This window comes from Vulpes vulpes, chromosome 15, assembly GCF_048418805.1.
Source record: "Vulpes vulpes isolate BD-2025 chromosome 15, VulVul3, whole genome shotgun sequence".
In the NCBI taxonomy this organism is placed as follows: domain Eukaryota; kingdom Metazoa; phylum Chordata; class Mammalia; order Carnivora; family Canidae; genus Vulpes; species Vulpes vulpes.
Window position 1 is genome coordinate 22,060,968 of NC_132794.1, and position 16,878 is coordinate 22,077,845.

The 16,878-nt window shown below is 33.0% G+C and overlaps 1 protein-coding gene across 2 annotated transcripts in view; it reads right to left on the bottom strand.

Moving 5' to 3' along the window:
• NCAM2 (neural cell adhesion molecule 2) overlaps positions 1-16,878 on the bottom strand; it is a 503,824-nt gene that overhangs the window by 39,605 nt on the left and 447,341 nt on the right. For both annotated transcript variants that reach the window (XM_025995672.2, XM_025995673.2), the window contains exons 13-15: positions 14,844-14,963; positions 10,892-11,013; positions 461-641 (exon numbers count right to left, since the gene is read on the bottom strand). In XM_025995672.2, the coding sequence (XP_025851457.1) occupies positions 461-641; positions 10,892-11,013; positions 14,844-14,963 (423 nt within the window). The remainder of the gene's footprint in view (positions 1-460; positions 642-10,891; positions 11,014-14,843; positions 14,964-16,878) is intronic.

A 16,878-nucleotide genomic window follows, 5' to 3' on the forward strand; every position in this document is an offset into this window, starting at 1 on the left:
TTTGAGTCTATCTTTCCAAAATCAACTTGCTTGATTAGTCATGGATGGGCTTATCATTATCTTTGACCACATTTTTCCAAAAGTGAAGGACCAGCCTCCATGTGTTTGGTAGAAAAGTTGTCTTCTTTGCAAAAGATTTTTTGGTCTCATCAGAAATCTTTCATGTTGACTTTGACACTTCACTTTTATCTTCCACCTCCCCCCCCCACCCCGTTCATCCTCTCTCCATCACTTCACCAAAATTGTCAGCGTGTATTTACAAGTTAACTGATACTTCATGACAAGAATGACTTGAGAAATCTTGAGTAAGACATGTCACAATAATTATGATTAGAACTTGGAATTTACACTTTCTTCTATAAAATTATGTTTTCAATATTAAGAAAAAATCCAGAGGAGTTATAAAAAAAGATGATATCATATTTATTGCCCGCCTAAGAAAGCATATAGTTTTGCTTACCTTTAATAATGTTCGGTTTTGGTGGCATGCTGAACTCATAGACTGTTGGTTCTGAATATCCCAATCTATTGGCAGCTGTAATTTGAACTTCATACCCCATTGTCCACTGTAGATGCTCCAAAATAATGTGGTCTTTATTTCCCTGGACTTTTTTCTCTAGCCACTGATCTTCTTTATCTTTCTGTAGAGGCAATACAAATATATTTTGTAAATACTAAAGTTGTAATTTAAAAAAAACAATAATTTATCTTCAGATAGAAAAAGTGGTTTATTAATAGTGGAAAAAGATATTTATCATCTACAGAAAGTTGATAAATTTGCTTTATCAATGAAGTCATTTCTAAGAATTTTCTATAATATGTGTAATATTTTTAAAATTTTAGCCAAACAATGATTTCCTAATTAATTCCTGATAATTCAGTGGTTGATGAATCACCCTCATTAATATCTTTATTTTTATTTCATAGGTATAATTTTACTGTTTGGCCGTTTTTCAATTATTAATAGTCATATGTACAGAAAAAATAAAACATGATTTACAGAAAAAGTCTAGTATATCCATTAAAATAATTGCCAGAGACTACTGTTTAAGGTTTGAGGTGGTGTGGGGGGAGATACAATGTCTTGCAAATAGAGGCTGGATATTTTTTATAGATTTAAATTTTTATTACTCTGATGTTTTAGAGTCATAATAAAAAATATGTAAGAAAAATTATTACTTGTTAAAAATGTTATTAGCATCAGAAAATAAAATATGTTATGCTGTCCTTGGACACCTACACTTAAATCCTGATTCTAAAATAAAGGCTTTAGAATGTGTTTTATAATTACCCTCTATTTCAAAAATATACTATGATTACAATTAACACAGAAAAATAAATCTATACAATTTAGTGACAAACTATCCTAAACAATGTGAACATTTGGCTGTGCCATGTTAACCATTTAAACACTGGTAAGTTCCTTAACCTCAATGCCTTGTTTCTCTCTATTATAGAAATGATAGTAACAGTTGCATCTGTCAGCTTTCATGAGGGAACAATGAGGAAAAACAAGTACTTTGGGTCGTCCAGGGCCTTAGGAATCATAAGCACTTAACAAATGACAGCCATTATTAAGGAGAACTTATTTCCATAATAACTGTATGAAAATAATATTTTTTGGAATGGTGTATTTAATAAATTATCATTGCAACTACAAAACTCAATTTCCCAGAGATATAATTATAAGTAAATTAGAGCCTGGCAATAGATAGATAGATAGATAGATAGATAGATAGATAGATAGATTTAGGTAAGTAGATAGATAAAGGGCAGACAGATGAATCCTTTTTAACTTCAGAGCTCAGCCCAGTATTACTTTATGTTGAGCCAATATTTTACAATGTTTCTTTGGCTATAAAGCATAACAATGTTTTCAGCATTTATGGTGAAAATTGAGGATTTATTCTCTGAAATGAAATTATGGAAGTTAAATGCATGATTGCATTAAATTGATGGTACTACAAACATGAAGTACTCATTAAAAGGAGACAAGAGGACGTTATTAATTTGATGTCATACTATTACTCTATCTTCCTACTTAATTATTTTTGGTTATATAGAACTTTTATTACAAAAGCATCAGGCTATTTTGATAATTCATCTAAAACTAAAGATATTAGCACCCCTAATGAAGCCATGAGTTCTGGAAAAGCACTTAAATTTAGCATATAAACAAGAGACATTTCCTTTGATTTTTGAAGCTTATAAATGGATTGAGTTAATAAATTGTTGTCCATTACTATTTTAAGGTAATATGAGGAATACTGAAGAGACCAGTGGAAAAACAAATAATTTGGACCAGAATGCTTGTAACTTGCCTACATCACTACATGACTAGTAAGTCTAAGAAGGGAGGTTAGGCATGCTTTTGAAATGCTTGGGACAGCTGTGCCAAACAGCCATGATTTTCCCACCACCTTCATTCCTTATCAATCCATCCATCAACTATTCATTCTACCTTTACTGGATAGAGGGCCTGTTCTAGAACTATGAACACAATAGTGAACAACACATGTAGAATATGCTCATCTTGGAGTTCACATCAAGTGAGAAGAAAGACATGAGCTCTTTGAAAAACTAAGAATGCTCCGGGAGCATGAAACAGGGAAACTTAATATTAAATCCCAGGGCTAGGAATGTTTCTTCTAGGGAGGTGACATCATCTTCTTTGGAAATAATAAACTCCAGTGCCATTTTTCATTTGTCCTAACTTAACAAAAAAGTGTGATTCTTTCACAGTGGTTTAGACCCGAACATAAGCACAATGATGAAAATCTCAGAAAGGTGCATGAACACTGGGAGATAGTAAGATACACACTATAGGCTTATTGTTTTCAGTAAATGTAAAAATGCTATAGATATTGACCAAAAGGAACCCTTAAAAATATTTATTCAAAAATGACATTAGAGGACATGTTATATGCATATGTGTATACATATGTGTATGTATAGATTTTATTGGTTTTATTATTTGTAGAGGACTGTGTGTGTATAGACATATATATTGTGTCTATATATGTGTGCATGTGTGACACATATATGAACACATACATAGACACAATAAAATCTATGTAACATAAATATCTGATATGTTCTATACTGTGTATACACATACACATCTATAGGGAGGAATGGGTGAGAAATAGGAGAGTTGAAAGGTTAGATAAAGACAAGGGGTACATAGAGCAGGAAAGAGTTGCCCTTGTGGCCTACTTTTTATCCTAATAATTCCATAAGTTCTAAGTAACTATGAAGTGCTTGGTGAGAATGAATATCTTGATGAAAATCCAGAGTTGAGTTTTGCTTTGGATCTGAATAGAGATGTGGGTAAAAGAGCCAGAAAATGAGCCAACAGCTGAGGTCTGGATTATCCCAGGATAAAATTTATTCTTCATAGTGATGGAGACACTTCATGTCCTTCACATAATCCTCCAAAAATAGTATTTCTGGGAACTGAGCATTTGAAGTGATACTTCCTGACAAGCATAAGACATGTAGATAGTCTCTTCTGAAATACCTATCATTTAACTCTTAATTGCTGAAGCTCTTAGTATGATAAATTAAAAACCCCTCCATCATTTTAGGTAGCTGGACTGATGGCATAAGGAACCAAAGGGAGTTCTAATATCTCCCCCCATTTAAGTCAATTTCATTTTCCATTCAATATTAGACAAGGAGGCTTTTTTAATCCCTTAATTGCTGTTCCTGGGGAATAGGGAAAAAAATTAAAGTGGGTGTTACCAAATACTCCCCTAGGTATCAAAATCTCAATTATGCATCTGTAGAGTGCCTAATTTACAGAATTTAAATGCCTAGGGAATGATTTAAGATAATCTAGTTGCAAAATGTTCCCCTAGGTAACTTAATGAGATGATTTGCTGAATAGGGCTATTATTAATAAGCCAATTAAATGTTGAAGGGCAGTTACTAAAAGAAAAATGGCCATTTTGCTTTGATATAGCTTCTCTTAAGCAATCCTTTTTCTCAGAAAATAGACAGCAGGGCCACATGACAATTAAGATTTCTCCTTAATAGTTATTTTGAAATCTTAATATCAGCATATGGGGAAATATTTGCTATCATCTGTCTAGGGAGCAAAGCTGAGAGGAGATGAAGGGTGTGTTGGTTTTATTTGCAGAGGACTTGCTGACTGCATTTATTTATAAGAAGTAATTCACTAATCCTTTTGCAAGTGTCAGAGAATATATGGTCAATATCATCTTAAATGAAAGTAGAATCAACAGAGGACAGGAGAGGCAATGTGCTTGTACTAAGTAGATGAATTTTAAGGTTCTTGTGACTCTCATGTGTTATGCTTTGTTTTTAAGATTTTATTTATTCATGAGACACAGAGAGAGATCGAGCGTGCTTGCATGCACGTGAAAGAGAGAGAGACAGAGAGAGACAGAGAGAGACAGAGAAGGGTCCCTACGGGGAGCCTGATGTGGGACTCAATCTCAGGACCCCGGGATCATGACTTGAGTGGAAGGCAGATGCTCAACCGCTGAGCCACCCAGACATTCCTCCCATGTGTTAAGCTTTAAGATTTTGTGTTTCCATGAAAGGCAGTTTCTGCTTCCTGGATTACCTGGTAGCATGGTTCAGCTACTCACTATTTGTATGATCTTTTGTAAGAATCATCCCAGAATTCTCTACAGCTCCATTTATTACTCTGATTATAGGAGAGGTAATTTAGCAATTACATACACAAACACACGCCCGTGCATGCATGCACACACACACAAATACACACAGACACACACACAATTGTGATTAGAAAAGGTATAAGATTTGGAGGATTTTAGTAAAGTTTCAAATTCTACTTTCTTTCTAACTGAATCAGCACAGTTGATGCAAATTCTAATTATTTTTTTCTATTGTCATAACTGATTCAAATTGCCTTTATTCCATTTCCTGAAGCTTGATAAAATGTTGTAAACTGGATCCTACTTAACCTACTCCTAGTCTCCATCACTCACATATCTCTTTAGGGAAAACTAAAATATAATTTTTCCTATTAATCACTTTGTTTTCTCGAAACCCATAGAAATTCACCCAATGCAAGTGTTTTTTCCTCTTGCATTATTTCTTATATTTGTTAATCTAATTATATAATTACTTACAATTATTCAACACAGACTGATTCATTCATTGATTCTTTGATGGCTTTATTCATTCAGACAACAAAGTCTTTTTGAAGATATCAATACGAGAATGAATAAAACTTATCCTCTTCACAAGGTGCAAAGGAAAATTATCAAAAAGTTTAGGATTGTTTAATGGCCATAGTTATTACTTGAAAATGCTTCAAAACTATACTGATGGCTTTAAATAAATTTCAGTATACCCACCTAAATATAAGAAAATCAGAAAATAGGTTATTATCGTTAATAATTAATTAGAAAATAAGTTATCTCAACAAGAACTCAATTTTACGTAGGTATCATTTTAATATCCTTTAAAAATTTTTCTTTTCCTATGGCTATTGAGATACACCTTCCAGAGACTCCAAGTAGCTTAAGAAGGTCAATTAAGACTCAGAAACGTATGCTAGAGCACTGTTGCTAGTCCCTAAAGTACCTTCTTCACAATTGATTTTAAGCAACTAATTTTTTTTAGTCCTTCTCAGCTCAGGAAACTTATTTAATGTGCCAACACTAAGTGATAGTTATGATCCCACAGCTATCATCAAATCTGGGAGAAAACCGTGAAAAACTCATGGAAGCATGTAAAAAGCTATTTATTAAATTATATGCACTTACATTGACTCTACAACACAAAGTAGATGTAAAATATTCTGTTCATAAAATAATTTCTTTCATTTTTCCATATACATTTTGAAATTAATAAGCTTGTCTATTCTCCAAATACATGGTTTAATCCTACTGACTTACTGTTACAGACATTAATTTTCACAAAGAATCCATAGAGACATCTAATTCTTTTACTACTCTAGTTCTGATCTCATAAATTCTGTCTTCTTAATGTGTAACTGAACGAAGTCAGGTGCTCTATCTACTATAAGATAACATGGAATAGTATGTTGTCCCTGGTTTATATTGAGTTACACATTTTCTATATTAGGATATGATTTGTCTTATCCTCATTCTGGTGAAATGCAGGTTTCATACTTAGATTCAATGTCTGCTAGCAGTCAACAGTCACATTAGGAATATATTAGTTTAGTTTTGTTGTTCCTAGATGTGTTCCTATGTGTTCCTAAATATACAGTCCCATGCACATGGAGAAATTGAAAGATAGGGTCAAAGAGGCAATCAAGATTAAAATCCTTATGATGTTTACTTTCTGAATTCCTCTACTTCCTTCCATAGAGGTCATACAATTAAAAAAAAATACATTGCATATAGCTAAATAATTTTTCAAGTTTTTCAGTTGTAGTTTACTCCACTGTGGAATTCATCCAATTTGAGAAACTAATAGATGAAGGGGCTTGGAATCATACAAAGAGAAGAGATGATTAAAAACGTTTCTGAAATAGTTACTATTTCTATACAAGTGCAAATATCAAGGCAAATGCTGCCATGAATATCTAGCTACCAAATCTTAAAATGCAAATTTTTAAATGTGAAGAAGTAATCAATTGAGAAAGAATATGTGGAGAAAGTTATTCCTTCCCAAGATCTGCTACTGTTTGACCACATTAATAGGACTTACATTGAATCATGGAATTTCCTAATTAGACCTGCAGAGCATGATTGTAGGATGAAGGAGGCAGAGAAGGAAGGGAAAGAAAAATAAACAGAAATATGGACATAATGTTGATGTGTTTAAGTAGAAGACATACCATAAATGATATGGTAAAGATAAAGTGGGTCAGAATGGCTGTATTTTGGATATACAGAGCTGGTCATTTGAAGTGAGATGGGAGAGTGCTCGAGGGGTCGATACAATCTCCGTAAGCGGATTTCAATTCAACACTTACTGCTGCAAAACTAATGTTTAGATTATAAAGTCTTATGTTCTGATATCTGCTCCCCATGCCCACTAAGTCACCCATATTGTGTAGGGTACAGTTTTCCCATTAGAAAGTATTAAAAAGTATCACTTTTTTTTGTATAGGTGACATACAATGTTACCTTAGCTTCAGGTGTACAAAGTAGTGATTCAACAAGTTTATACATTGTGCTCTGCTCATCACAAGTGTAGCTACCATCTGTCCAGATATTTCACATCCCTATTACAATATTGTGGACTACAATGATATTATGTCAATTCCTTATGCTATGTGTTTTATTCCAATGACTTACATATCCCATAACTATGTCTCCCACTTCCCTTCACTGAATGTTTAATTAAAGGTTTATGTTTATGTGTATACTTATATTTATAGTATCCAAGAGTAGAATGCCTTGCATGAAGTACAAAGGATGGAGATGAATTACTTTTATAAATCTTGCCATAGTAAAATTCTGCTATGTAACAACAGTGTTCCATCTAAAATGCTATTAGTTCTAAGAGTACTAAGACACTAATTGATTATCAGTCATTTGTAGCTATGCATTAATTATGCAACCAATTATTTTCATTATGGCATTTAAAAACAAATCCTTCAGCACTTTTTCAAGTTAGAAAGGGCTGGGGATTGGAAATGAAGAGGAGAGGTATGGCAAGGCAGAAGATGGAATTGAAAAGAGAATAAAACTTTTTTACTGGTAGAGTAAACATAGATGTTGAGTAAATAAGCAAAATAGAGCTCCCTTGCTATTAGGCTCCCTTGCTATTAGGGCTTCCCCTCCTCCCCTATTTTGGGGAGGAGGGGAAGAGAAGGGAAAAAGAATGAAAGTTACAATTATGTAAAAAATATTTACATCATCTTTATGGAAATTTGAATTACTCCATGTTTTTTAATCTATTATACTTAATACTTTAACTTACTTGTATCCATATATGTTTCACACAAAACTTTGCATAAGACATTAATTCTAATCCATGTTAAAGAAATAAAAATTAATTTGGCAGCATTTTAAATAGCTTGTATTATTAATTAAAATAATAAATACTAAAAATAGATAATAAAATGATAAAATAAATTATTATAATATTTGTAATTTCCCCTTGAATATCTAAAATGCCATTTCCCCCCAATTTTGTGAATATAATTGGTTCTAAACAGATGCAGTGCTACTCTAGGGGACATTTTTGGGTTCAATAATGATCAAGGACACAACTGGTAATATAGTGAGTGAGGGCAGGGATACTAAACATTTTGTAATAGGGGGTAGATTTCTGGAGGGCTCACTATTATATTTAAAATGCCAATAGTGAGTCCTTTCAGATACACAGGATTCATGACTGATAACTTGTTATGGACTGAATTGTGTCCCTCCCCCATTCATATATTAAATCCCTAAATTCCAATGTGACTTTATTAGGATATATGTCTGTAAGGAGGTTATTTGGATGGAACACTTATGACTGATATTTTTATAAGAAGATGAAGAGCAGTCAGGGATGTATGTATACAAACAAAAGGTCATGACAGGAAGAATGCAAAGAGGGAGGCCTCAGAAGAAACCAAATCTGCTGGCACCTTGATCTTGGAATTCTAACCTCCAGAACTGTGAGACAGCAGATTTCTGTTGCTTATGCCAACTATGGTATTTTGTTATGGTAGCCCTAGTGGACTAAGACAGTTGTTGTGACAATAAAGATAATTATTTTAACAATTTGTGGCAGACCCCAGACCCTATTATTTAGTTGACCTAACTCCCAACTAACCATTTTTCATTTAGTGACAGTCTTGACTATTTGTCTAATGGGACATAATTTTAATTTTGCTCAGTGGAGTTTTTGGAAAATTTGTACTGTATTGCTAGAAAAGAAAGACAAAAATAGCCTATTATTCTTTTGTGCTTTTTACCTTCTCTACATTTGGAATGTGGATGTGAATCCACTGTCTTAAAACACAAGATAATCTACATGAAGATAAAAGCCAATGTGCTAAAGATGAAAGACATGAAGAAAAATATTATGGGTGCCTGATTTTATAAGATGAAAAAGTCATACATTCCTAAAATATAATGCTGCATTAATAAAAGCCACTAGTATATGAAGAAAAGATACAATAGGAAATAATAAATATTTGCTATCATCAGTTGAAATAAATGATTCTGGTTGAATTCAACATAGCACTGGTATTAATTCCAGTATCAAACTCTTTTGAAAGGATAAGTCAAACATCACTTTTAATTTTAGGTACAAATTACATTCATAGCAAATTTTTAGATGTATTTTTGTAACTTCTCATTGTAGATCAGTTTAAAAATGGGATTTTATTGGAGTTGCCTATGAATTCCTATCATCCACCTGTATTTTGTGCCAAAAATTCTGTCCAATGGTAGGCCACAATCTGCATTGAGGTCTGTTCTCCCCGTTTAATTCATGATTCTGTTCAGGCCTATGACCCTTAGGACTCTTTCCCTTCCAAAGAGTTTCCAGATGGTCAAATAAGAATGGCCATGAAACCTGGCTTGAGTAGCATGAAACCATCAAATTCATAGAAAGACTGGTGAGCCATTCAGAGCCATTTTGGGGTAGAGGCATGAAACCTTCATAGACAATTAGCCACAAAATACCCACAGCTGCTCATCATTCCCAGCATGAAACCTGCAACAAAAAGGGTCCCGGAAGGGGATATTAATTTTAAATTTAAAAGACTGATGTCTAAAATTCATAATTTTAAGTATGCTATTCAATATCAAACTTCTAAATAAAACTGAACTCTTTTTTTTTACTAAACTTTAAAACTTAGATGTTTGAATTAAAAAATACTACAACTTACAAAATTATGAATTTGTGGGAAACAGCTGAAAATCATTTATAGACTATTAAGGAGCAATTACTTGGTATAATTTGCTAAAATATATATTTGCTAAAATATAATAAACTTAGAAAGTATTATGAGGTGTCCAGGAAATGTAAACTTAAAATTGACACTGTATGACACGGATAATCATAAATGTTAATAAATAAATATTATAAAATTTAATTTAAAATTGCATTTCACTTTTAACATATTCCACAGTAGACACAAATATTCGATGGCACTTACTACAAAGTTAAGAGAAGTCACTTTTAGTGGCTCTTGACATAATTTTCAGACAAAGGCAAAATCCACTGGGTCACTTTCTTCATCACTCTACAAGCAGATGTCCTTCACCCCTACATGTATAAGTTCCAAAGGAGTTCTTAGCTGTCCAAAATTCCATATTAGCTAGTGCTAATTAAACTTAAAAAAACTAATCCTTCTTCCACAAGTTCAATGTGGCCATTCTTTGTTAAATGTTGATGAGAATAGTTTGTTTTTAATGAAATTATTTATATAACATCCCTAATAAAGTTATTAATAATTTAATAATTCATAAAAATAAAAATAAAACATTTTTGATACAATAACTAAATTGAGAAGAGGGGCTTAGCTTGAAGCTACTAATATCAAGCAGAATGGAAGGTGAAATGTCCTGTGAAACTTGTCAGAAAAACAAGGAAATGTTACTTCATTTCTGAAATGTGAAGTTTAGAAAGCACAAGTTGAATACATGGCATGATTTGCATGATTAATGCTTAGATTTTTCACACGGATACGAAAGACAAGTATTTCACAATTTTTTTTTTTTTTTTTTTAGTATTTCACAATTTATAATGATTTTTCAGACAGACTCAAAAGGCAAGTATTTCACAATTTATAATGATGAATTTCAGCAATGGACAATTAGCAATTGAATATCTATGAGAACTGTTGATCATTACTATTTAATATACATTGACACCTAATATGCCTATGAATTTAATGCAAATTTAATGTGATTTGGAAACATTGTACAATGATTATAATAAAAAGATACTTACAAAAAAAAAAGGTACTTACACTTCTATACTTCACAATGTATTCCAAAATAGGGGCTCCTCCATCATCCTGCTTGGTGATACTGAGTTTAAAGCTCTTCCCACTGCTTGGCTGCCCATGTATGGATGGAGGACTTGGTTCACCTTAATAAGCAAAACAACATTCTTGATGTTTACACACACCTCAGATACCTGGAGAAACTGCATTCTAATAAAGAGAACAATGTCATGTAATAAAAAAACATGATGTGATCCTGAATTTACCCTTTGGTGTGATAAAACCTCTGGTCCTTTCTCCCCATTCAAGAAACAGCAACATTCATAAATCTAGATAAATCTAAAAGTGTCATGACAAAATTGTGACACCTGAGAATCAAAATATTATTCAAATTGATATGCAAATGTTCTGAGAATAGTACTGCATTATACAAATGTAAATTTTTTTCTTGTGTTATTAATAGTGTGCAATCATATTTAATAATGTAATTTTGGTTTACATTGTGTACATGTCTATTAATACAAACATATTAAGTTATCAAACTATATAGAATACATACTTACCAAGAAAGATAATGGCTTAGCAATTACATATTGCTTTAATGAGTATTTTCTTAAGATTTATCTATTTATTTTTAGGGAGAGAGAGAGAAAAAAAAGAGAGAGGGGAAGAGAAAACACGTGAGAAGGAGGAGGAGCAGAGGGAAATGGAAAGACAAAATCTCGAGAAGAATCCATGCTGAGCATGAAACCTGATATGGGGCTCTATCTCTTTACTCTGAGATCATGACCTGAGCTGAAATCACGAGTTGGATGCTTAACCAACTGAGCCATCCAGGCACTCCATACTGAGTATTTTTTAACTAGATGTAGATTTGAATTACAAAAATTTTGTTGTATCCAATTGATAGACATGTGTTCCAATATATGTTTTTTTTTCTTTTAACATCATGAACATACTTGCCTTTGATGTTTTTCTTCCCATGGAGGTGGTCTTATAACAAAGATGCTTATATGTTTAACCTGAACAGGGATCTAGTGGAATGTAAGAGTTTTCTATGTGAAAGATACCATCACTGCTTAGCAACTTGGAATGGGAACTATTTGCTGTGTGTCACTTATGTGATGTCCTTTGGCATGTGCTGGCATTCTCTACCTTTAATTCCTCCAATTCATATAGATAGGAATATAGCAATACTAAGGAACTTTCTGAGGACATGCTTTAGTTTGCAAGGTTCCAGAAACTGGTAGTATGGGTCTACTCAGAGGAGTGTCAAGACAAAGTAAGCAGAATAGAGTTGAAGAGGATTTTATGTCTCCAAATTTGGGGGAATCTGTTTTTTTTTTCTCAGCAGGTTATCTTTTCTTAATATGATGTTTATAAACCTATGAAGTGAGAAGTTTATTTGAGAAAAGGCATATCATTAAAGAAATATGCCAGTAGGATATGTTGATGTGCAAATAAAAAATAAAGCAGCTTAGCATACTAGAGCCATATAGAAACAAAGTAAATAGAGGTATTTTGGAGTGATTTTGCTAAAATTAATTAGTGTTCAGATATTATGATATAATCCGTATTCAATGTAACATATTTTCAATAAATGAATTAAAATGTCTGTAAAAACTGGTACAATAATTTCTTTAAAAGACTTAAGAGATTATGGAAAATTTAAGTATTGTAAAATGAATTTTACGTTGAGTTTAGTATAATTTATAAATTAAATTTTAGAATGTATGCTGTATAGCATGAATTCATTTAATAATACTGTAATCATGTTATTTTGACAATAGCATTTTGAGACAATAATTATACAGTAGGAACTGTATTTTCAGTCACAAATGTTTTAATATATATATTTAAAATATTTATGTCTACATTTAACCTTTACATATTCTAAAATTGTGATTCCATTACAGTTGTTATTTCTTTGAAAAGAAAACAAAGTTCCAAACAAATGTAAGTGCTATCAAAAAGGAGTTGATCAAAATAAGGTTTCCATTAGCAGTTTAATGGAATGTTTATGCAAGAGTAATAATATAAATAATAATAAAGAAGTAATAATGGATAGTTACGTCATATTAAGTACTTGGCATAACCATCTTATTTAAACTTCAAAAAAATCTTGAGAAGCAGCTACTGGGCATCTGGGTGGCTCAGTCAGTTAAGCATCTGAATCTCAGTTTTGGCTCAGGTCATGACCTCAGGGTGGTGGGATGGAGCCTGTCATGGACTCCATGTTCATGTTCAGCATAGAGTTTGCTTTCCCACTTCCTCTCCTCCTGCCCCTCCATACACTTGGATTCTCTCTCTCTCTCTCTCTCTCAAATAAGTATATTAAAAAAAAATCTTGTGAAGCAACCAAAATATATATTTACTATTCAAAACACTAAGACCTGGCCCTTAAAGTCTCAATGTCTAGGACAGAAGTCTGCAAGTCAACCGCAGTCAGTACACTAAGAAATTAAAAGTGTTAGAATTTATTTTATTTAAAAGGTTTTTTAATTTTATTTATTTATTTATTTATTTATTTATTTATTTATTCATGAAAGACACACACACAGAGAAGCAGAGACACAGGCAGGGGGAGAAGCAGGCCCCCTATGCAGGGAGCTGGATATGGGACTCGATCCCGGGACTCTGGGATCACATCCTGAGCCTAAGGTGAGGCTCAGCAGCTTAGCTACCCAGGCATCCCAGAAGCATTAGAATTTAAAAAAGGAAAGATGAAAAAATAGTTAAGGAGAGGGGTTTTATGTTAGAAACACGTAGGAAGGTGTTCTAGGTACGAAGGAAGGGAATCATGCTGACTTGAAGGAGGAGAAGTTGAGAAGTTGGAGTGGTTAGTCAGGGTCTTACTGGTCCCTGTTTGGAGACTGATGTGCAGTGACCAGGAGAGAGGAATCAAGACAGAATGCACAGCACATTGGAAAGGGAATACAGCTGGATCAAACTTGATTTTCACCTACTGATGCCCAGAGCACTATGGCCTGAGGAAGGGGTAAGAGGAGGAAAGGCAGGCAAATGTGTGTGTGCACAGAAGGTGTGAAGGTGAAGGCTGATGTTGAGGATTCTAAGTAAAGAAGGGACAGATTTGCTTAAATTTGTGTAAAGTTGCTCTGGAATTATTTTAGTCTGAAAGTATGGTTGTGAGTCAAGATGTACCAGCAGTCATCCTGGAGAGAAAATAGGGAGGGACTGAAAAAGACATAGGCATTGGAAATGGAAAAAATGAGACATCTGACAGATTTTATGAAAACCAAGAGTGGGTCACAAATTAGAGTAAGATGATTTATTGTGGCCATTTTGTCATATTAGGTGTATATAAGAAGCAGGGTGATACATAGATTTTGCAATAGCATTTGTTGGGTCACAGACAAATTTCTCACATTTTCAAGTAATTTATCCAGCATAAAGGAAACAGAGGTCTTTTCACGTTTATCTTTACATTATATAACTCAATTGATTTACAATATCCTCAAAAAGGATAGTAGCGGGGACAAGGCTACAATAGTTAATCTTCTGCAGTCACCATGATAATGGATTAATTCAGTGGTGTCATTTTCTCACACTTACAGCCTAAATGGGCCCTTTATGAGGGATAAAGGCAGTAGTCATGTCTCATCAATAGAATGGAATATTGGACATTTTACAAAGTCACTATTTTTACTTTCTCACAGACTATGGTCTGAACAATATAATCCAATTAATCAGGCTATAAATGAATAGGATACCTTCCTGATGAGGAAAATTTCCTGACGGCAGTTTTACTGTATCATAGTGTACCTTTTCCTTTTTGCCTTGTTCCAGACCAAAGTTATTTTTATAAATCTCAGATGCCACCATGTTCAGAAACTACTTCACCAAAGACATAATTCACTTCCCCAAAGCGTTGAAACACCTCTTTGCATTTCAAGATCCCTTCAATTTGTTAGTGAAGAGAATAGTGAAAGAGAGCAAAACAGAGATGACTACTTACGAACTGGTAATGTCTGGAAGATTTCTATTTTACTGTAGTCTCCTTGCCCTTTTCCATTTACTGCTGCAACCCTGATTTCATAAGTTGTATTTGGTTCTAGGTTGCTCAAAACAACCATTGCTAGAAGAAGAAAAAAATATATATGTGTGTATGGTTATATACTTTAATAAGTAAACAAATAGATCTATTACAAAGCTAAGTAAACAATTTCACTGTAAATCTTTCCAGAAAATACCTGAAAAAATAGCAAATATATATTAAAAGAGAATGATTTGTGAACACTCCCCTTCCACTTCTATTTCATTTAGCTTTCTAATTCTATGCAGTAACTTTCAAAGAAGAAAATTAGTAGCTTCTTTCATGATTCTTACATTCACAATGTATTCAATAAATAAGAGTGAGCTAAGCAAAACATCCTTACTGTTTGCATTCCAAATATTCTATCTACTTTAAATTGATTATTTCTATGGGACTTCATAAGATGTAGAATTAAGTACACAGAATTCTGGCCTCCGGTATAAGGTGTTCAACTCATGTCAGAAAAGTGTCACAAAGCTGACTTACAACTAAAGTAGATCATTTATTTGAAAATATCAAATCAAATTAAGTCAAATTATTTTTAGTGCTATTTTGAAAGTTGTCACCTCTTGTATTTTCTCTCTGAATTTCTTAATTCTATACTTTATCAGACCTGGATTCAACATGACACCAATAAGAGAGCATCCAAAAAAGTTATTAGAAATGTTTCTTGGGTCATGCCAACCTCTTCCATTTGCCAAAGAATTCTGGGTACAATTGCAGCTTTAAAATATATCCTTACGAATTCCTCTGAGGAAGCCAACAAAATTTCATAGCTGTCTTACTGCTTTTGCTAAGTAGTGCAAAAATTTACCAGTGGAAGTGGCAACGCCTTCAAAAACAATCACAAAGAAATTATATCTGGCTTATACAATAACTCTAAGTAAAATGACCAATTCATAATAGAAGATATAATCAATTGTAAAAAAAGCTTAAATCATAGATAACCAGGAACATATCTGTAGAAATACTGTTTTATATCAACCATGAGTGAAGCTGATATACATTATTTATTAACATATTTCTGAAAACTAATTATAGATTTCAGATGATATATTTCATTCCACATTTTATGAATATACTTAATGAATTTGTTTTGATATTTCCTTTTGTTTCCTTTTTTTCCCTAATATTTATTATCATGACATCTCTTTAGCTTTTTTATTATAATTATTTAATCTCACTGAATCACTTATTAAACTACAGAAAAGAAAAAAAGTTGCTGAATGCACAGTAAAGATATTTTTGTTTAAAATGCAGAATTAAAATATGTAAAAATTATATATATATAATATGTATCTGATATTCTATCATATGTGTCAGATAATTCTTAATGGCAAAAAAGAAAAAGACATCAACCAGACCTTATTTAATACAGGACTGATGTTCTAAAACCAGCAGAAAGGATATATTTCCAATTGGTAAAACTGACATTCGTATTTCTCAGTTTCTCTACCTCGTAATAAAACTGATCTACTCAGCCATTAGAAACGACAAATACCCACCATTTGCTTTGACGTGGACTGAACTGGAGGGTATTATGCTGAGTGAAAGAAGTCAACGGAGAAGGACAAACATTATATGGTCTCATTCATTAGGGGAATATAAAAAATAGTGAAAGGGAATAAAGGGGAAAGGAGAAAAAACGAGTGGGAAATATCAGAAAGGGAGATAGAGCATGAAAGACTCCTAACTCTGGGAAACGAACTAGGGGTGGTGGAAGGGGAGGTGGGTGGGGGGTGGGGGTGACTGGGTGACAGGCACTGAGGTGGGCACTTGATGGGATGAGCACTGGGTGTTATTCTATATGTTGGCAAATTGAACACCAATAAAAAAAAAATAAATTTGTAAGTAAAAAAAAAAACACAAAAACAAAAACTGATCTTGTTTTGGAGTTTTCATTGCTTTGTCAAAACCTCAGATTATAAAACTTGGTGTCAAAGTTACAGGAGGCCAT